At 42.0% G+C, this 22910-nt stretch overlaps 1 protein-coding gene across 2 annotated transcripts in view; it reads left to right on the top strand.

Annotated features, from left to right (window-relative positions):
* Window positions 1–3067, top strand: part of KLF3 (KLF transcription factor 3) — an 81820-nt gene extending 78753 nt beyond the window's left edge. The window contains exon 5 of one of the 2 annotated variants that reach the window (XM_082270785.1): window positions 2109–3067. In XM_082270785.1, the coding sequence (XP_082126911.1) occupies window positions 2109–2290 (182 nt within the window). In that variant the 3' untranslated portion in view covers window positions 2291–3067. The remainder of the gene's footprint in view (window positions 1–2108) is intronic. The other variant, XM_082270784.1, reaches the window with a different exon arrangement.
* Window positions 3068–22910: the final 19843 nt, after the last annotated feature.

The raw sequence follows: 22910 nt of genomic DNA, 5'->3' as shown, positions 1-22910 counted from the left end.
CTCTCCCGCTGCCATTGGGACCTTTTCTACTCCCAATGGGCATGGTCTGGACCCCTAAAGTCTGAAGGACAGTGACCTGGCCCTTTGATTAGAAAGTTTAGAAACCCCTGTAATAGACAACTGAGGGGTTAGGTGGGCAAGTGGCCAGTGCTTCCTGACTCACTCTTTATTTATAGCCAAGAGCCATCAGTGAGGGATTCAGAGGGCCTTAAAAGATCACCTGTGTGTAAAATGGACATGTACAGAAATAACACAAATGTCAGGTATTTGACAGCAAAAGCTGACACCACATGATGGAAATGTCTGAATCATTCGGTGTATTGTCCAGTGCCTTGGTAATTTACCTATCAGTAGGGGAATCACTGGATAACTGCTTCTTGTGGAAGGATAGCCTCACTGAGGATCCAGTTGACAGCCCTGGCAAGCATGGTGGCAGTCTGCAATTATACAGGGGAATGTCTTACTTTCAGTCAGCAACATAATTTGTGTGGTGGCCACTCTAGGTCATGGGAAAAGACAGAGGAAAAACACAAAGCAGACTAGAACATGTGTATATATAATATTCAGAATAAAAAAAAAACAGATGAGAGGAGGTGTGGAGAAAAGTAGGACATATAGTTTAACATCCGTCCCTGTCTGGCAGCTATGGGTCTTTCATCTCTTATCTGCCTCTACCTGGATTTACATAAAGCAGATGCCGCTGCTAAACACCCTGGAGCATGCAGCTCTGCATTCTGATATTAAATCCTCTTTTAGGCCAGGGGTGTCCAACCTTTTGACTTTCCTGGGCCACACTGGAAGAATAGTTATTGTCTTGGGCCACACATAAAATACTTGAACAATATCTGTTTGAGTAATCAAACTACATTTTCTTGTAATATTTTTCGATAGTTACAGTAAAAGAGGGCAACCTCAAACTAGTGCAGTATTTGACATGGTTTTTGATAAACTAACGCATCAATATCTGGTTCGATGGATGTAGTAGCAATTCTCAATGAATTCTCAAGGTGCTCATAAGATATTTTGGTTTTAATTTTGCCCTTCGTGTCCTTTGAAGATAGTTGCTCACAAATATACGTGCTGTGGAAAACCGATGACATGAATAAGGCGTGATTGTGAGTGGGATATTTTTCTTTGAGAAGAAGTTCCATTAGAGACGCTGTCAAATTTTTCTTTGGCCGCATGTGTTCACTAAGTGTGAATGCATTTCTACAAAACATTCCCAAAACAAAATCAAGATTTTTAAATGAGTTTATCATTTTGTGTTGGGCCACATGCATTGGGCAGCAGGTTGGACACCCCTGCTTTTAGTCTTTAATTAAGTGAAATATTTTTTTCTGTTAATTACATGTACTTTGTTCCACTTCCTGATTTCCCCGAAACCTGGACATAGCTCCAGCCTCACAGATGCTCCTCTGGAAAGGCTACGTCACAAGTGCCTTCAATGGAAATCTCACCTGGTGTCATGCATGCGCCATATGACATCCAGTGTGGCTTGGTATTCAAATAGCAAGCTGCACCATACATGGATATTTTTTCAATAATAAGCTGCCCAAGATATTGTATGGCGCATATGCTTGATTGGACGCAGCTTGTTATTGAAGAATAGGCTACGTCATCTCATTTGGCACATGCACAAGATGTGGTGTAATGTAATATGTGGGCCAGTCCAGGGAACAAGGAAGAAGCCTGTACAGGTTTGCCTAGTTATTTGAAGATTGCAAGGGCAGTTTTATACGTGGAGGGTAGTAGGGGTAGAATCTGCTTTGATACAGAACTGCAGGGTGAAGCGATGACCAAACAAAAATGTGCATATTGCATTTGTAGTACTTGTAGACTTGCTCTATATTTTGGATCTATTTCTTGTTGCTTTAACTTTTAAAAAAATTGCTTGCATCAACTGTTCTGATATGTCTGTCTCGGGTTAGCAAAACAGTTTTAACAGTCATAAAGCTTTTTCAAAACTTTTCCCAGAGACCTCGGTGTTTCTGAGCAGTGTGTACTCATTGTTTGATCTGATTTCCCAGTTTTATTGCAGCAGACATTACCTTTTTGTGCTTATTCTACTCCTCTGTGCACTTACATGATCTTCCTGTTCTCTCTTTTAGGGGAAAAGCCTTATCAGTGTACTTGGGAAGGATGCACATGGAAGTTTGCCCGCTCTGACGAACTGACTCGGCATTTCCGTAAACACACTGGAATCAAACCATTTCAGTGCCCAGACTGTGACCGCAGCTTTTCCCGCTCGGACCACCTTGCCCTGCACAGAAAGAGACACATGCTTGTCTGAATGGCTTTTTTAATTTTTTATATTCAGCAAAATCTGGATTCAGCTGGTCTGAATCACAAGCCTACAATTCCATAGGGTCAGTGGATGATGTTCTCTTAACCTCATTGTACTTGCCACGGGTCAGACCTAAGAATGTGAACTTTTTATTTAGTGTTTTTCTTTTTTTTGTTTGGTTTTTTGTTTTTATATGGAGGATAAGCAGTAACTTCCTGCCCTTTGACACCTCAGGAAATGGAAAACAAACAAGGACAATGTACTGCTTCACGTGTACTTGCAAGCCATATATCTATATGAAATAACTTATACCTGTATTTAATTATCAACACAATGCCTAGTCTGCTTCATCTTGCCACATTCCTCACACTTGTTAGTGCTCAATTTTTATTCGTTTTTTTTTATTGTCCACAATTAAAGAATTACATTGTTTGAAAAGTACTTTGAATGGCGTAAGATTTCTTGTCCCTGGTTTCTGTTTTATGTCGTGCCTGAATACAAAAAACGCACTTTGGAAAGAGAAAAAAAAAAAATGGACGGCACCAAATGTATGCAGTTCTCACAAATGCTTTTATTTGTTTGATGTTTCTGCCATGGCCTTATGGTTTATGCCTTAATCAAGAATAAATTTGACGCTACACTTTATTTTTTTTTTTTTTTTTTTATAGCCCTTTGTATTCTACATATGTATCTACCTATTCATTAGATTTACAGTTTTTGTCTATGCCATGTATTACGATGTGCAATGTACTTGAATAATATTAAAAGTATATATTTTTAAAATAAATAATTTGTACAGAAGGATCAGATGGACTTTTGGTGACTGGTTCATTTTTGCAGCTCCACTTGAGAGTAAATTTATATGTGCATCTGAGGGTATACATTCAGATCTGGCAAAGCAAGGAAATCACAAGGAAATCAGTTATTGCTATTTTAACCACTTACCGACCGCCCGCCGCAGTTGTACGTCGGTACTTTGACGCTAAATACCGGGGTTATAGCAGCAGATAGCTGTCATAACCCTGGTATTTTTGAAAACGGTGGGCGATTGGCTTTCAGGTAAGGGTGGTCCCAGTGGCAGAGTAGCCGTGGGATCACCCTTACGGTGCGGCGGAAGAGGTGACCCCCCCCCCCCCCTCCAGCCGCCCCCCGGCCGTTTTCCCCACTTACCGGACCCACCGGCAGCTGGGAAAACGATCTGGTCCTCTCTCCACACAGACAGGAAGTTGAGTGAGGGCAAGATGGCCCTCACTCGACTCTATGGTCCTGGAGGACCGGAGTGACGTCGCCTAGCAACCGCCTTTTTAAAACCCTTTTTTTTTTCTTCTTCTTTTTTAGTGTCCTTGTGAGATCTGAGGACTTTTTGACCCCAGATCTCACAATAAAGAGGTCCTGTCATGGCTATTTCTATTACAAGGAATGTTTACATTCCTTGTAATAGGAATAAACATGGTCAACATTTTTTTATTTTTTTTAAAAACTGTGTAAAAATCTAAAATGATAAATAAAATAAATAGGGAAAAAAAATTAAAGCGCCTTGTCCCCGTTAGCTTGCACGTAGAAGCGAGCGCATACGCAAGTCCCGCCCACCTATGTAAACGGTGTTCAAACCACACATGTGAGGTATCGCCGTGATGGGTAGAGCGAGAGCAATAATTTGAGCCCTATACCTTCTCTGTAACTCTAAGCTGGTAACCTATAGAAATTTTTAAAGTGTCGCCTTTGGAGATTTTTAAGTACCAAAGTTTGTCGCCATTACGCGAGCCAAAGTTTTTTCTATAGAGAACAACTAGTAGAATTCATGAGGAAAGTCATAGGCAGACCTAAGAATTTTCTAACACCTGCACACCAAAATTGCCAGGGCTTGTGACCAATTCATGCGCCTGTCAGGATTACTTTTGTGAATTTGTAGCAGGAGGCTACCAGCACTAAGGCTCAGTGCTACCAAGCTCCTTTCTCAACCATGCAGAGTTCTGTTGTGAGGTGGGTGGAACCTCATGAACTTTGGGACACTAGTTCCTAATCAAATCCACCTCCCTTGTGATTGATGGCAGCGGGCAGATTCCATAGCCGTCAGACACCCCAATAGCCACTATGGGATCTGCCCACTGCTATCAGTAAGACAAAACTGATGGGGAACTAGTCTTATCAGCATCCCCATGGGGCTCAGCTCATTCAGTGTTTAGCCTTGCGTCATTGGTTGCTAGGATGCTGGCGGTCTGCACCCTATCAACCAATAAAGCAAAGGGATAAAAAAAAAAAAAATGGCAAGTTATCACAGCACTCCCTCCTGACTACTCTGGCCTGTCTCTGTAGACCAACTTAGACTTGGTCTTAATTACCTCATTTTGTAGTTGTCTGTCTATGCACTTGGTATAATTCTTTTTGAATTGGTTGCAGGCTTTAACAACACAATATGAAAGTTGACGGAATCTATCAGCCATGCTTCCTTTGGTCAAGGAAGGTTAGGACATGGTTGTATGCAGCCACTTTGACAAAATAATAAATACGACAAAAGGACCGAAGAATAGAGTGCGGCTGATACGTTCTGTCATATTTCTGATATAATTAAGATTAACTATAGTAGCCAGCATTTGGATTGCCTGTGTACAAGAGGTGCAAGTCTTGAGCAGAGTTATAGATTTGGGCGTTTCTGAAAATTTCGCTTTGTTCACTCTCCTGGTGTCAAACTCCTATCTTGACATCTTACTCCATGTGGATAATGTGCTCCTCGCTGCCCTCAAGACTGGGGACGTCCGATATGGCTGTAGGTATAGAAAACGAAGAAGGCGCGTAGGCCTAGCATATTATCCTCAAAACATGCTTTATTAAATGGTATAAAACGGAGGTTAATGTACTCCCAAACCAATGTTTGCATCATTCTGCTTCGTATACGTAAATTCGCAATGCTCGTAGACCTATGGTATAACAGGTTTCAAGGTTACCCTCTACTTCAGAGCCTTGTCTGGATGACTACTGGTATAGCTGGAGGACTCTTGTGGTCCAATTCTGTGCCTCTCAGCCTAGTGCTGTCACTTTGCAGATCCTCCTCATGTCTCAGACATGAGGAGGATTTGCAAAGTGACCGCACCATCTATACTTATAGATTTGGGTGTGTTTTTGACAATGTGAAAGCCACACAAACGAGAACTATCCAAATCTGTCATACGTCTTGGAACTGGTAAACCTGTCGTAAGGCTTTAATGATTTAGGTGCATGACTTTCAAATGGCCAATACAGCCATATAAGTGTCGCAAACACTATATTGAATTGCACCCAATCTTATGTATAAGCTTTTTTTTTTTTTTTCTCAAAGACTTCTAAATATGAACAGATAACTGTTACTGCCTTTTTTTCAAGCTGAGAACCACCATGTCTCAAAGGAAAAACTTTCTACAGCTCAGAAGTAATCAACTGTTGATAAACAAAAGCACAAGGATAAAATATGTGCACAAAGTATAACAAAACAACTTACAATAATAATATGCTGTTAAGGATTTTCTTTTTTTTTTTTTTGCTACTAAATGCTTTTTTCTTAAAATCTGGTAATTGGTGAACTTTGCTTGTGAACTTTTTTTCTAAAAATCTAAAAAGAATGTGACCACAATATATCCAGTCAGCATGATTATTTACTCTTACACTTCGCAGCAATGTGCTTTTCTTCAGGCTTGCCAAGTGCAGATTTTTTTGGTTGGTGGTGGATCGTATTGGGGACAAGGTAAGGGGATAAATGATTAACCTATGATTTTTTTGTTTGGTCACTAGGATAGGAAGTGAGGGGAATGGCTCAGAGAGCTATTAAGGACTTGTTAATAGAGTAGGGAAGGGTTATATATCTTCTGTGCCTTTGTTGGGAAGACTCCTCACGGTCTGTGTGGTTATCAGACCCGGAAGTGAAGATAGAGCTCCACAACTGACAAACCACATTTAATAAAAAAAAAAAAAAAAAATTATCCCACTCTTTCCAAAACTAAAAGGAGTTTTGAATGGAGTTCCACTTAACACCTTGTCTACCAAGGTACGTTTATAAACATTTTGCTAGTCAAGGGGTTAAAGCAAGCCCACAGCTGTGATATTGATTTTTTTTTTTTCCAACTGACTCTCCACTCTTATATAAAAGTGATTTGGGCGATCACTTTTACAGTGCATTGAACAACCTGTCCTCCAACCAGTGCCACCCATGGTGTTTCCCCGGCTTTTCTCTTCCTCTGGGGAGCCCAGACCATGGTAAAACTGCTTCAGGGTGCCGAGCAGGAGGAGATCATACACCCTTAGCGTTAGCAATATGCATAAATTGAAAAAATAAAGTGTCCTATATATATATATATATATATATATAATATATATACATGTTACCAAAAGTATTGGGACACCTGCCTTTACATACACATAAACTTTATTGGCATCCCAATAAATGTTTGTGCGGGTTTCTTATTGGTTCTCCAAAGATTTCCTTCCACACTCCAAAGACATGTTGATAGGCTGAATGTTTTCTGTCTATACTGGCACTAGGATGCGTGTGCATGTATGCTTGCATGTGAAATAGGGACCTCCAACTGTAAGCTCCCCAAGGACACAGAGTGATGCAAATGTACCATATTTAAACCATATTACCGGTATATAAATTATCATAATAATAAAGAGGTTTGAGGCACTGTGTTTAACGGGGAGCTGTATGTGATGGTGTAATACAAACCACTGCGTGTAGCTACCTGTAGTTTGTGTTAACAGTTTATAGATGGTTCCCTACTTTGGAAAGTTTCTATGTTATTAGAGCCCTTATATTCCTTTATACAACCATACATACAACCACATATACAATCATGTATACAACCACATATCATACATACAAAACATATACAATCATACAGTATCTCACATAAGTGAGTACACCCCTCACATTTTTGTAAATATTGTATTATACCTTTTCATGTGACAACACTGAAGAAATTACACTTTGCTACAATGTAAAGTAGTGAGTGTACAGCTCGTATACCAGTGTAAATTTGCTGTCCCCTCAAAATAACTCAACACACAGCCATTAATGTCTAAACCGCCGGCAACAAAAGCTTGTACACCCCTAAGTGAAAATGTCCAAATTGGCCCCAGCTGTGCTCCCTGGTGTCATGTGACTCGTTAATGTAACAAGGTCTCAGGTGTTATCACTCTCACTCTCTCATACTAGACCCAGGAGGTTCAATATGGCACCTCATGGCAAAGAACTGTCTGAGGATCTGAAAAAAAAAATTGTTGCTCTACATAAAGATGGCCTAGGCTATAAGAAGAGCCAAGACCCAGAAACTGAGCTGCAGCACAGTCGCCAAGACCATACAGGGGTTTAACAGGACAGGTTCCACTCAGAATAGGCCTCGCCATGGTCGACCAAAAAAGTTGAGTGTACAGCGTCATATCCAGAGGTTGTCTTTGGGAAATAGACGTATGAGTGCTGCCAGCATTGCTGCAGAGGTTGAAAGGGTTGGGGGGTCAGCCTATCAGTGTTCAGACCATACGCTGCACACTGCATCAAATTGGTCTGCATGGCTGTCATCCCAGAAGGAAGTCTCTTCTTAAGATGATGCACAAGAAAGCCAGCAAACAGTTTGCTGAAGACAAGCAGACTAAGGACATGGATTACTGGAGCCATGTCCTGTGGTCTGATGAGACCAAGATAAACTTATTTTGTTCAGATGGTGTCAAGCGTCTGTGGCAGCAACCAGGTGAGGAGTACAAAGACGTGTGTCTTGCCTACAGTCAAGCATGGTAGTGGGAGTGTCATGGTCTGGGGCTGCATGAGTGCTGCCGGCACTGGGGAGCTATAGTTCATTGAGGGAACCATGAATGGCAACATATACTGTGACATACTGAAGCAGAGCATGATCCCCTCCCTTCGGAGACTGGGCAGCAGGGCAGTATTCCAACATAATGACCCAAAACACACCTCCAAGATGACCACTGCCTTGCTAAAGAAGCTGAGGGTAAATGTGATGGACTGGTCAAGCATGTCTCCAGACCTAAACCCTATTGAGAATCTGTGGGGCATCCTGCAACGAAAGGTGGAGGAGCACAAGATCTCTAACATCAGCCAGCTCCGTGATGTCGTCACTGAGGAGTGGAAGAGGACTCCAGTGGCAACCTGTGAAGCTCTGGTGAACTCAATGCCCATGAGTGTTAAGGCAGTACTGGAAAATAATGGTGGCCACACAAAATATTGACACGTTGGGCCCAATTTGAACATTTTCTCTTAGGGGTGTACAGTACCCACTTTTGTTGCCAGCAGTTCAGACATTAATGGCTGTGTGTTGAGTTATTTTGGGGGGACAGCAAATTTACACTGTTATACAAGCTTTACACTCTCTACTTTACATCGTAGCAAAGTGTAATTTCTTTAGAGTTGTCACATGAAAAGATAAAATATTTACAAAAATGTGAGGGGTGTACTCACTTTTTTGGGATACTGTATATTATCTACAGTATGTGGCGTTTGTATGGGTTTATACTACACTCTGGTAGGTGTGCAGACTTTCTGCTATATATCAGGGGGAAGAGGGTGTTCGAGCTTCCCTATGCATACATGCAAACTTGACACTTATACACATAGGCAGCCAAAATTCTCTGACAAGTGTTTGGGTTTTGCTTACAGTGTAGCAAGCTCAGTTTATATTTTAGCATGCTTTGGGGATTATCATGCTGGTAAAGTTTAAAGTGGGTTTAGTCCACAATAGTCACTGTGATTCTTGGGTTGGCTGTTACAATTAAAGTGTAAATAAACCCTAATACTAATGGACTTCTCGTTTTGCTCTGTTAACTATGTCAATGCAAATGTTTTGCTATCAATTGTGCCAACTTCGCACTCAGTACCACCTCAAAAAATCCAAAAACACAAAAAAAATGAAAAGGGGAGCTGCTTGCAAAGTTTTCAAATGCAGGATATCACAAAAAAGCCACAAATTGCTGCATTGCCCCTAAATTATATACTGTAATGTAACAATATTCCCTAAATGTCCTTATTCCAGTATAAACATTAGTAAGGGGCCAAACACCCCCCTGTTCTGTTTGCACCAGAACACCGCAAATATGGGAAAAGTTTGTTAGAACAAACAAACTCCATTGAAGTCTATGGGACTCGAATGTCATAAAAATCAAAAGTCCTAATTTTAAAGGCTTAAATGCAAGTTATTGCCCAACTAAAGTGTATGGGGTCCGGGTACTGACTTGGGGAACATGAAGCAATGCAAAAACATTTTTTTAAAAATGATAGTTTTTAAAGGAGCAGTGATTTACTGATTTTAATGATGCTTAAAGTGAAACAATAAAAATGAAAAATTCCTTAAATATCGTGCCGGGGGGGGGGTCCCCTTAATGTTCCTGTAAAGTAGCGCATCTGTACGATGTATGTAGCCTGCTGCAGCAATACTGACATTTGTAAAGAAAAAAATGTCATATACAAACATACATACAAAATTTCAAATCGCATTGGTGGTGCCTAAACACTGCAACCCCTCGCAGTTACTATTGCTGGGCGCAGGAACAGGCCCTGCTGGTAAAAATTCCATACCAATTTGAAATCGCATGTACTTCTCATACAGGTGCAGAAAAATTTGGCCTTTGGTGTTGGTGGAGCGTGAACACCGTACCCCCTCACACTTACTCTTGCTGGGCACAGGGAAAGGGCCTGCTGTTAAAAATTACATATGAAATTTAAATTGTATGCACCTGTCATACAAGTGCAGAAAAATTAGGCCTTGGGTGTTGGTGGTGACCTAAATCAAAAACATTGTTGGAAGCTAGAAGAATCAAGATTGAGGAATAGGATAGGCAGCATATGCAGTCTTCAAGGGATGGCAGGCCACTAGCAAATTCAATCAGTTACATCAGCATCAGGGGATTGATAGCTGCTGTTGATCCAGGACTGATTCATTTTGATAAAAGTCAGCTGGTCAACAGAGTCTGTGGACAGACGCACTCTTTTGTCCATCACAAAACCTCCAGCAGCACTGAATGTCCATACAGAAAGCACGCTGGAAGCAGGACAGGCCAGTAGCTCCATTGCATATTGAGCAAGTTCTGCCCAGCGGTCCATCCTCAAGACCCAGTAACCCAGTGGATGCTCAGTTGGAAAGGTCTCCAAGTCTGCTCTTAGATAATCATGCACCATATGATGGAAACGCTGCTGATGGTTGCTTAAACCTAACAGCCCTGGGTGCTGAGGACTAAAGAACTGTTTAAAGGCATGGGTCAGCCGGCTGCCTTCTCCACCGCCCCCCCAGTGTCTGGAAATGTGTTACACAAATTTTTCTTCAAGGCATCCTCAAAATGTTTCATCCTCTGCACCCCCTGTGAAGGCAGGATGAGCTCTGCAACTTTACCCTTGTACTGTGGATCAAGAGGGGTTGCCAACCAGTAATTATCCCTCTCCTTGATAGCACAAATCCTCTGGTCTTTTCGCAGGCATTGCAGAATTAGGGAGCCCATACAACGTAAGTTTGAGAAGGCATGAGCTTCTAAGTTCTCTGGGTCACTAGGGATGACATTGTTAGGAGTAACCTCTCCCCAACCTTGTATAACTGGGGTTTCTGGGGGATCAAAACCATCCCTTGAAGACTGCTGTATGCTATCCTCTACATCCATGCTGCCACAATCCTCCTCCTCCTCTTCCTCCTGTGTGTTTTGTTTTCCCGTAGGCAAGATATCTGCATAAAGGGGGCCTTGTGAGGAAAGGACGTCCTCCTCTTCCTCCCGCTGTTCTGCATCAAATGCCCTGTCCATGATTCCACAAAGCGTGTGCTCCAGCAGGTAGACTGGAGGGATGTAGTAATGTGAACCTTCCTGCTGACTGCTCTGTCCAAGGAGACCAAAACACTACCTTCCACATTATGGTAGAGAGCCGGAATGGCTTTACGGGAAAAGAAATGTCTTTTTGGAACCTGCCACTGTGATACAGCACATTCCACAAATTAATGAAAGGGAGCAGAGTCTACTAGATGAAAAGGTAGCAATTGTAGTGCTAGCATTTTGGCCAAGCTAGCATTAAGACGCTAAACATGTGGGTGGCTGGGACAGTATTTTTTTCTACGGTTCAGCAACTGGGGTAGTGAAATTTGGCTGCAGGTGAAATCAAGCGGTGGTGTACTGCTAGCAGATTGGGTGCAAGTATCTGTGGCACTCTTTGCTATACCATCATCTCTCTCAATGCAGGTTTTTGAGAAGACATGAGGTATAGTAGGGTTAGAGATCCCAGATGAGGAGCAAGGTGAAGTATACTTGTTTTTATCTTGTGGCTCTTTCAGGTGCTGTTGCCAACGGACTGCATAGCAGGTCGTCATATGTCTTGTCAAGCATGTGGTGCCCGAGCGGCTGGTGTTCTGGCCACGCTTGATCCGGTTCAGACAGATATTGCAAACAGCAATGCTGCTGTCTACTGCACGTGTTGAAAAAAGCCCACACTAATGAACCTTTGGAAGTCCACGGGGAGTTTGCAGCACCCTGCACCTGTGGAGCTCTGTGGTGTGATGCAATAGGTTGGCTACTCCTATGGTGGCCCCTGGAGAATATCCTGCCTCTTTGGAGTCATGCTAACTCCTACTCCTCCTCCCCCTCACTTTCCTCCTCTATTCTCTCAGGCACCCAAGTACAGTCAGTGACCTCATCATCCCCTTCCTCCTTGTCACTGGAGCAAACTTGGCAGTATGCTGCAGCTGTGGCATCATGACTGCTAGTTTCTTGTCTGTCTTTGTCACCCTCTCTCTCTAGGCTCACCTTTATTCCCTTCATCAACCTGGGAACCAACATTACAGCATTCAAATTGCTGTGCATCCTCCAGCAGCATGTCACTAACACTATGATCGAATAGTTCAAGTGACTCCTCTGTGCATGATGGTGGGGTGACAAAAGGAGTAGCTGTGGAGAAGGAGCCTGTGGAACAAGCCGCTTTGGCAGCTGCGGTGGAAGGCAAGCTGCTTCTGTATGAGGGAGACACAAGGATCCAGACTGTATGTATGTTCTAAATCTTATATTGCTGAATGTCTCCTCTGGACCACGTTGGATATAAAATTTTATATGGTCATTGAGCAAACATTACATGAATTATCAGCATATTCATGCATATAAGAAGAACAGCCACAAAAGCAGGATTTGTGGGTTCCTTTTTTTTTTTTTTCTGCAGCTGCCTTTGTTTCATATCAATACATATTGGTTTGGCCTAACTATATCACATGAAGGATTTTATAGGCTGTTTCACTTGAAGAACTTCTTTCCTATTATGGAAATCAGTGTATACCCATCCTTTAAGTAAAAGAAAGATGGTTATGAAGATATAATGTAAATCTTCTATGGAGTGGTGTCTCCACTAGGACAAGTCTCTTCCAACTTTTTCCCCATCAGTAATCGCTTTTTCAAGCTCAACCGCAGTTGTTGCTGAGGACTACACTGTGCATGGTGGGGTGGTATTTTTGGTGAATTCCTAAACATACTGGTTCCATTGTTCATTTGTTAATTTATTTGAACTACATCCCGGATTCAAATATTCTATTATATATATATAGGGGGGAGGGATGAGCAGCAAGGGGGGTTAGTGTTTCTAGATGTCTTTTGTGATACCTTGTTAAATGTATGTTTTAACCATGTTTGTTTGGTGAGATTAAAGATTAATCAAAATTACCACTTGCAGCCCTGTTGCATTTACATTCAGTCCATATTTTATGGTATATGTGTAACAGACTTATGGTTACCACAATCAAAAAAAAAACATTTTTTTTTTACAATTTTCTTTATTTCACATTATAGCAGCACATTGTTTTAGTTAAAGAGAAGGTTGAGCTGTTATCCATTTATTTTTTTGTTTTTTATGGAAGGCAAACTAGTCTGGGTGACAGAGGACGAGGAGGATGAGAATGGCTTAGTTATCCACTCCACCAATCTTCTGCATGTTGTGGCTGAATAACGCGGCCAGCACCAGAAAAAAAGGATGGGCGTAGCCCGCCTGTATAGGGTGCACCATATCTGTGACCACCACTTTTCATTGTGGACACAGAGGCTGCTTGCCCTCTTTTTGTGGCCTGTGAGCGTCTGCCTCTCCTTGTCGGCCTTTCGTACATGATGTGGATTTTGGGGGGGGTGGTTTCGTACTGGTTGATAAATATATAATATATATATATATATATATATATATATATATACTGCACTGCTGATATGTAATGAACTGACCGATAGATACTGAATGCCCTGATATATACTCAAGTGGCCTATTTATATATATATATATATATATATATAGAGATATCAATATATGGTCTATACTGAACCGACCGATAGATACTGAAAAGCCTGATATATACTCAAGTGGCATATATATATATATATATATATATATATACATATAGATATCAATATATGGCCTATATATCTATAGAGATATCAATGTATGGTCTATACTGAAACGACCAATAGATACTAAGTGGCCTGATATATACTTAAGTGGCTATATATCTATAGAGATATCAATATATGGACTATACTGAACCGACCGATAGATACTGAATGGCCAGATAGATATACTCAAGTGGCCTGTCTAGTAATTCATGGTATATACTGCCCTGCTGCTATATACGGAACTGAGCGATAGATACTGAATTGCCTGATATAAACAAACTGAAGTGCCTATATATATATATATATATATATATATATATATATACAGTGCCTTGCGAAAGTATTCGGCCCCCTTGAACTTTGCAACCTTTTGCCACATTTCAGGCTTCAAACATAAAGATATAAAACTGTAATTTTTTGTGAAGAATCAACAACAAGTGGGACACAATCATGAAGTGGAACGAAATTTATTGGACATTTCAAACTTTGTTAACAAATAAAAAACTGAAAAATTGGGAGTGCAAAAATATTCAGCCCCTTTACTTTCAGTGCAGCAAACTCTCTCCAGAAGTTCAGTGAGGATCTCTGAATGATCCAATGTTGACGTAAATGACTAATGATGATAAATAGAATCCACCTGTGTGTAATCAAGTCTCCATATAAATGCACCTGCACTGTGATAGTCTCAGAGGTCCGTTTAAAGCGCAGAGAGCATCATGAAGAACAAGGAACACACCAGGCAGGTCCGAGATACTGTTGTGGAGAAGTTTAAAGCCGAAATTGGATACAAAAAGATTTCCCAAGCTTTAAACATCCCAAGGAGCACTGTGCAAGCGATAATATTGAAATGGAAGGAGTATCAGACCACTGCAAATCTACGAAGACCTGGCCGTCCCTCTAAACTTTCAGCTCATACAAGGAGAAGACTGATCAGAGATGCAGCCAAGAGGCCCACGATCACTCTGGATGAACTGCAGAGATCTACAGCTGAGGTGGGAGACTCTGTCCATAGGACAACAATGTATACTGCACAAATCTGGCCTTTATGGAAGAGTGGCAAGAAGAAAGCCATTTCTTAAAGATATCCATAAAAAGTGTTGTTTAAAGTTTGCCATAAGCCACCTGGGAGACACACCAAACATGTGGAAGAAGGTGCTCTGGTCAGATGAAACCAAAATCGAACTTTTTGGCAACAATGCAAAACGTTATGTTTGGCGTAAAAGCAACACAGCTCACCATCCCCACTGTCAGACATGGTGATGGCAACATCATGGTTTGGGCCTGCTTTTCTTCAGCAGGGACAGGGAAGATGGTTAAAATTGATGGGAAGATGGATGGAGCCAAATACAGGACCATTCTGGAAGAAAACCTGATGGAGTCTGCAAAAGACCTGAGACTGGGACGGAGATTTGTCTTCCAACAAGACAATGATCCAAAACATAAAGCAAAATCTACAATGGAATGGTTCACAAATAAACATATCCAGGTGTTAGAATGGCCAAGTCAAAGTCCAGACCTGAATCCAATCGAGAATCTGTGGAAAGAACTGAAAACTGCTGTTCACAAACGCTCTCCATCCAACCTCACTAAGCTCGAGCTGTTTTGCAAGGAGAAATGGGCAAAAATTTCAGTCTCTCGATGTGCAAAACTGAAAGAGACATACACCAAGAGACTTACAGCTGTAATCGCAGCAAAAGGTGGCGCTACAAAGTATTAACTTAAGGGGTCTGAATAATTTTGCACTCCCAATTTTTCAGTTTTTTGTTAAAAACGTTTGAAATATCCAATAAATTTCGTTTCACTTCATGATTGTGTCCCACTTGTTGATTCTTCACAAAAAATTACAGTTTATATCTTTATGTTTGAAGCCTGAAATGTGGCAAAAGGTCGAAAAGTTCAAGGGGGCCGAATACTTTCGCAAGGCACTGTTTATATATATATATATATATATATAGTACTTTGTGGTATATACTGCACTGCTGAATACACTTCACTTTCTGACCTCTTAAATTGTAAAAAGTAGTCCTCTTCCTGCCTAACTGACTGCTAGCAATGTCTTAACTAGACTACTCTGCTGACTACACTGCACTGTCTGATAAACCGACTGTCTGATAAATTACAAAACACATTCCTCTCCCTGCCTCAACCACTTCCTATCTCGCCCTCACTCTGTATACGTGGCTGCTGTGTGAGCAGCCTTATTTCTAGTGTGGGGCGTGTGCTTAGCCCCTGACCCATGATTGGCTAAAGGCAGCCTGCCTTTGTCCAATCATTGCAGAGATGATTTGATTGGCCAAAGCATGGAGGTCAGGGTGCATGCTTTGGCCAATGACATAATGCACTGCAAACGCTCACGCATTATGAATGCGGGCGCTCAAATTTCCCGCGAAGAAGCACATTTGTTCGTCATTCGATGAACCAGCGAACAGCCAATGTTTGAGTCGAACTAACGTTCGACTCTAACATGAAGCTCATCCCTAATAAACATTTATTTAATAAACCCATGAAACAGCACCAAAATATTAAATAAATCAGTGAAAAGCCATAACATCAAATTTGTGAAAATCCACAACATCAAATCATGTCAGTGTAAATCTGTAGAGTATTAACACTTTATTAAAGTTAAAATATTACAAGCACAAAGAAATATCAAATCATTAAAAATCGTATCGATCTCTGAAGATGTCCAAAAGACGAAGTGCAATGGACGGGCTACGTCTGAGACGTCACTTCCAGTAATTATATAGGGCCAGGGCCACTGATGGCTTGTATAAGGCACATATTGGGGTTGATTTACTAAAGGTAATTAGTCTGTGCACTGCAAGTGCAGTTGCTGTAAATCTGAGGGGAATTAAATTTTTGCTTGCACATAATTGGATGATAGAAATCAGCAGAGCTTCCCCTTATTTCAGATCTTCCCTTCAGATCTAGAGCAACTGAACTTGCAGTGCACTTCTAGTGCACACTATATTTGCCTTTAGTAAATCAACCTCATTGTTTTTATTTAATTGTAAGTTTGCACTTGGAGTATTGTGGTTTTAAAGTAGAAACTCACCTTAATACTAAAATCTCTAAATCTACTGGCATCCACAATCTAAGATTAACCTATCTAGTCTTGTAAAGAAGAAATCGCTATACATACTTTTTTTTAAGCCACTCCGGTCCAGTCCCACACTGATCTATCAGCGACGGATTCTGTGTAGGCTGTGCCGAGGAGGCAGCGGACAATGGAAGCTCCATACTAACTCTATGGGTGACGGGACTTCCTAGGAATTTCCCAGCCATTGTTGGTTGTCTCTTCTGCATAGCTGGAGATCGGACCGGAGCCCTTTACAGGGCTAGATAGGTTAGTCTTAGTTTGTGGATGCCAGTAGATTTACAGATTTTAGTATCAGGGTGAACTTCCACTTTAATTAAAAAAAAAAAAAACATTTTTGGATTTCCCCACTTTTATAGACCTTCCTATGTTATAAGGGGTCACAAGAGGTCTGATGAGTGAGTTTTTCACAAGGTGTATGTGGAGCACTAATAATCATGGTCACTGGATTATTTTTTATTAGAGCGCATTGAATATGAATCATTTGAAACTGTCACAGAAGATTTGAATGCTTTCAAGTGCTATGGACACAACAAATGGACACTTTATTGGGAGCATTTTATTAAATTTAACATATAGCATTGGCAAATGTTAAAGTTCATGGTTTTAAAATACAGAGAGAGAGGAGCCTCTAAGAGCCAGTTCACACTACTCCGACTCAAAGTCGCCCCGACTTTGGGCGACTTTGAAGTCGCCCGTGCAGCACGACTTCATCGCGGCTTGCAAATGACTTCTCATAATAGAAGTTAATGCAAGTCGCTCCGACTTCGCCCAAAAATAGACTTGAGTCGCTCTGATTAGAACGGTTCCATTGCACAGCATGGAGCGCTACTTGTCAGACGACCAAGTCGCCTGACAAGTCGGAGTAGTGTGAACTGGCTCTAAGTGTAGCAATATGGTTAAATTTAATGAAGGTACAACATTTAGCAACTCACATGGTTGATGAATAAAACAGGCACATCTAAGTATACAGGCATCTGGGGTAAAGCTGTCCACATAGACCATCTTCTGCACAGCCATCGACATCATCCCTTCCACGCTGCGCACCACGAGCGCTTCAAGCCTCGCTTTTAGATCGCTCTACTGCAGGGTAGTCTTCCTGGTCACGACTGAAGACTGACGGCAGTGAGGAGGACAGTCCATGTGGACAGCTTTACCCAGATGCCTGCATACTTAGATGTGCCTCTTTTAATCATCAACCATGTGAGTTGCTAAATGTTGAACCTTCATTAAATGTAACCAAATTGTTACACTTAGAGGCGCCTCTCTTCTCTTTTATACTCTGCAGTTCCTGCTGAATTTTGCTTCTAATCCACTTGTGGAGGCGCCATTTGTGGATGAACATTTTATGGTTACACAACCTATCACGTTGCTATAATCTTTTTATATGAACTATAAACTGAAGGACTTATGAATAAATGGTTGTGGAACGAATCATCTGAGTTTCCATTATTTCTTATGGGGAAATTCGCTTTGATATACGAGTGCTTTGGATTACAAGCATGTTTCCGGAACAAATTATGCTCACAGGTTTTACTGTAGTTTTAAACACTGTCTGTCCTAACAAAGGGTTAACGGTTTAAAGGCTTGGCTTTTTGCGTTGTATATTAATGAGGACAGACCTGGGAAAGGCTCACACTAACATTGTTAAAAAAAAAAAAAAACATGCAGTCAGCCATGATACCTCCCTTTGAGAAAAAACAATAAAGTGAATTAATAGACAGGTAGATAAATATATAAAAAAAAAATAGGCATGCTGTAAGAATGGGAACACACATCAAATTTATGGTGGGGTTTTATCAATTTTCACTGCAAAAGTGGAAAAATGTTTTAAGGGCCTGTTCACACAAGATATATTGGGACACCACTGGGCAACCTTTGTGAGCGCAGTCTCAACTCAAGACAGGCCAAAAAAAGCCCTGTTCCCTGGGCATAATGGGACCAACACAACATGTGACCAACACAACTTAATGAAATGCAACTTGTGACAATGCAATAAAGTTCTAAGAAAAAAAAAACATGTGATGCCCCAGAATCTGCGTATCAGAAATATTCCTCCCAGCGCACACCAACTGGTATGGGTGAACCCTAAAAGCACAAAGCACTGAAACTAGACAGAGCATAAACAAAATAGAGGATGATGTAGTATGTTAGTGTTTTTGTCTTATCTTCAATTTGATGTTTATTTGTTTCTGCACAGTTCTTAGTAAGCAGACAACGCATGATAAGATGTGCCTCCATTTATACAAAGTCTGAGCTGTGATGCAGAACAGATACAGAGTTGTTCTATAAAACACAATCAGTGGCAGTGTTTGTATCCTCACACATTTCATCTGAGCCAAAACAGACAATGTGCATTCTCTGAACGAGGAGTCTGAGTAATGCCTCGTACACACGCAACGATTGTTGGCCGTGAATTTTCGGCCAACGTCCGATCGGCCGATTGTCGGCTTGTTAGTATGAAGCTTCCGACAACCGACTGCGACTTTTCGGCCGAACAAAATCTGGTGTGCAGGCATTAAAATTTTTGTTGGCCGTCAAAACAACGGCCGATTTTCCGTCAGTCTGTACAGATTTCGGCAGACAAAAATCAGATGAGCAAGACTGGGCATGGTCAGAAAGAAAAAACACACAGAAAGTTAACCATCACATGACATCACTTCTGAAGTTGGTTGTTGTTGGCCGAGAAAATTTGTGTGCAGTCTAGAGCACATTTCAACCAACATAACAACACTGGACAAAAGACGGCCGATCGGTCGGCCAACAATCGTGTACGAGGCATAAGAGTCTGGTAACTATTGTGAATGTGCTAAGGAGGAGGTCTGACCAAGCCTCTGAGTACACACTGCACCTCGCACATTATCAGGCTTGAGAAAGTGAAAATTCTATCTACGCCGCCACACATTTTCTTTTTTCTTCACTATGAAGCTCCCATATAGAGAGAGTTTGTGTCCTCACAAGGACTTGCTAGGCAGATCCAAAATCCTGATGATAATCTTGGAGCCATCTATGTCCTGCAAATCAGGATGTCTGTGCAATGTTTACATGAAATTTAAGTGGAAGTTCCTCGTTGTCACCCATGTTTTCCTGGTGTCATCTGACCGCTGAGTGAGATCCATTTTTTGGCTTTCATATGGGGAGAGAAGAGAAAAAGGAAGATCGTTGGCTAAGTGCAATCAGTCTACTAGTCATGCAGTTGCTGTATTGTCTAGCGTTCCGCATCAACGTCTCTGACAGATTTTTCCAGGAATCTCTCTCGAGATCCTTAGTTCAGAAAATCGCTTTTGTGTCTGGAAAGCCCCGAATAGTGTAAAGAAATTGTGCGTAGCTTTATAGTAGTGTACAGAAACACTGTACCCCACTTTAACCGCTTCTGGACCGGAAGGTTTTACCCCCTTAATGACCAGGCCATTTATTGTGATTCGGCATTGTCTTATTTTAACTGACTATTGCATGGTCATGCGATGCTGTACCCTAATAAAATTTATGTCCTTTTTTCCCACAAATAGAGCTTTCTTTTTGTGGTATTTGATCACCTCTGCGATTTTTATTTTTTGCTCTATAAACAAGAAAAGAGCAACAATTCTGAAAAATATAAATATTTTTCACATTCTGCTATATAACTTTCCCAAAGGAAAATAATTTAAAAATCAGATTTTTTCATCCTTTTAGGCCAATGTGTATTCTGCTACATATTTTTGGTAAAAAAAAAAATCCCAATAAGCATATTTTGATTGGTTTGAGCAAAAGTTATCGTGTCTACAAACTAGGGGAAAGATTTATGTCATTTTTATTTATTTATTATACTAGTAATGGCATCAATCTGCGGGTGCCCAACGGCAATCACTGCTGCCGGTCCCGTGGATCTGCTTCCCCGCTTCCTAATGGGGGCAGGCATGCCCCCAGGAGCCCTCCCACAAACCGCCGTACAGGTATGGCGGTTCCTGGAGCCAAGCCAGCCTGCCGCAATATATCTGCAGCAGGCAGTCGGCAAGCAGTTAAAGTGTAAAGGCTGGAGGTTTTGAGAATGCATTAAGGTAAAAAACCCTTCCATTGTCAACTGCTCCTCCCCCCCCCTCCCACCCCCCAGTCTTCCTAAATGCTTACCTGAGCCCGGTCTCGATCCAGCACTGTACTCTTTGCAGAACTCAGGACCATTGGCTCCTGCTGCTGTCAATCAAAATCCAATGACGAGGGGGTGGGCCAAGAATGCAATGTGATGTGTGTATCAATAGACACACACAATGCAGCTCGGGATCGAGCCCGCAGGTGCGCCACCATAGGAAGTTGCATACACTATAGTCCCATTTCAGTCGCAGGACAGCTGAAAATAGCCATACATAAGAACAAATGAGGCCATGGCGCACTATGAAGATCGGATTGCATGGTGCTGGGTGGGGTCACAAAGTGAATATCACTGGAAAAGGTAGCTGTTGAGAGGCGACCAACATGTATTCAGGCCATCATGCATGTTTCTGAGACTGCATTTCTAATCTACCTGTAGCTTAGTGTGACTTAGCCTGGGTTCACACTATTGCAAACACAGACATCGCAAGTGATTCGCACCGCATTGCTGTGCAGATCACATGCGATGTCTGTGCAATGCGAATACAGCCATACAGATTGTATGGCTGAACTTGCATTGGATTCGCACGAAAAAGGTGCAGGAACCTTTTTTTTTTTTTAACGCACTGGAATTAAATCGCATGGGTGTTCACACCCATGCAATCCGTTTCCTGTCCGAATTCACAGTTCGCACTATGATCTGCGAACTGTTCTGGGGGTGTCATTATCTTTGTATTGAAATCCGCAGCGGTTTGCAGAGAGCAGTGTGAACTGCCTGCGAGGGAGATGCAATGCGGGAACCGCCACTGGAATTGCGCTGGTTCACAATAGTGTGAACCCAACCTAAGCAAGCACTGAGTGGCAAATTTTCAGCAATTGCAGCTTCTTTATCTCAGTACCCACTTACAAAAAGATGTTGATAAGGCAGAACAAATCCAGAGACAGGCAACTAAAATGGTGAAAGGTCTAATGCCTAGTACATGCAGGCCGAATGTCGGGCGGGATCAGTCGGTTCAATAGAAAATGTCCAACATTCGACCCGTGTGTACTGCAGTCTGTTTGACAGAAGGGGCATGACTGAAAATGGTCTGTCAATCGCTTCCAGATTTCCAGATCTCCACCAAAATGTTCTGGAGGAGGGCTGTCCCGCTGTCAGAACACAATGAAACAATAGGGGAGATCACTGTACTAACGTCCTATAGTTAGCACAGTGGCTCCTCCTGAGCTGTCAATTTTTTTTGGCTGAACACAAAAAAAACTGGTAGTGTGTACAAGGCTTTAGAGATAAAACATATCAGGAGAGACTTCAGGAACCTAATATGTACAGTCTGAAGAAGGAAAAGGGGGGATATGTCTGAAATTAGTAAATATGTTAAGGGGGTGAATAAGGTTCAGGAGAGAAATATTTTCAGTATGAAACCAAAATCAAGAACACAGGGACATGAACACAAATGAGCAGGAGGAAAGTTCAAAAGTAACCTTAGAAAGTATTATTTTACTGGAAGAAAGCTTCCACATTGAGGTGATCCTACACAGATCTTCTGTGGGAGCTGCAGAGGTTCCAGTCCCGGTCTCTTCTCCTGTTCATCCATGAATCCAGTGGCGTAGCGTGGGGGGTACTGGGGGGGGCAAAATCCGGGGGGGCGCATCCCGCAGCCCCGCCAGTGTCACTACACGGCCGGTTTAGGGGTTTTTTTAACGGGACACCGGGCCGACCGTGCTCCCGAGATAACTTAAATTTTAAAATGGCGCCGCCCGTTGCCAACATGTCACCGCACATGCGCCGCCACCGCTCGGGAAAGGCCGTACACGTTCAGCTATTCCTGGGAATAGCCAAACATATACGAGCTTTCCCGAGCAGCGGCGGCACATGTGCAATGATGTGTTGCCGCCGGGCGGCGCCATTTTTAGATCTATGGCGCCTCAGGAACAGGTAAGTGTGAGACTCCTCCACAGCCGCACTACCTGCCATTATGCGGGGCTGCGGGCATACTACAAGAGATGCAGTGCTGCGGGGATGGTACAACTTCACTTTACTTAGTAGGGAAGGTACATCCATACCGAGATGGGCCCAACCCCTCACACTCCACCTACTGT

Source organism: Pelophylax lessonae (genome assembly GCF_965119305.1).
Source record: "Pelophylax lessonae genome assembly, chromosome: 1".
Taxonomy (NCBI): Eukaryota; Metazoa; Chordata; class Amphibia; order Anura; family Ranidae; genus Pelophylax; species Pelophylax lessonae.
This window is presented reverse-complemented; position numbering and strand designations above follow the sequence as displayed.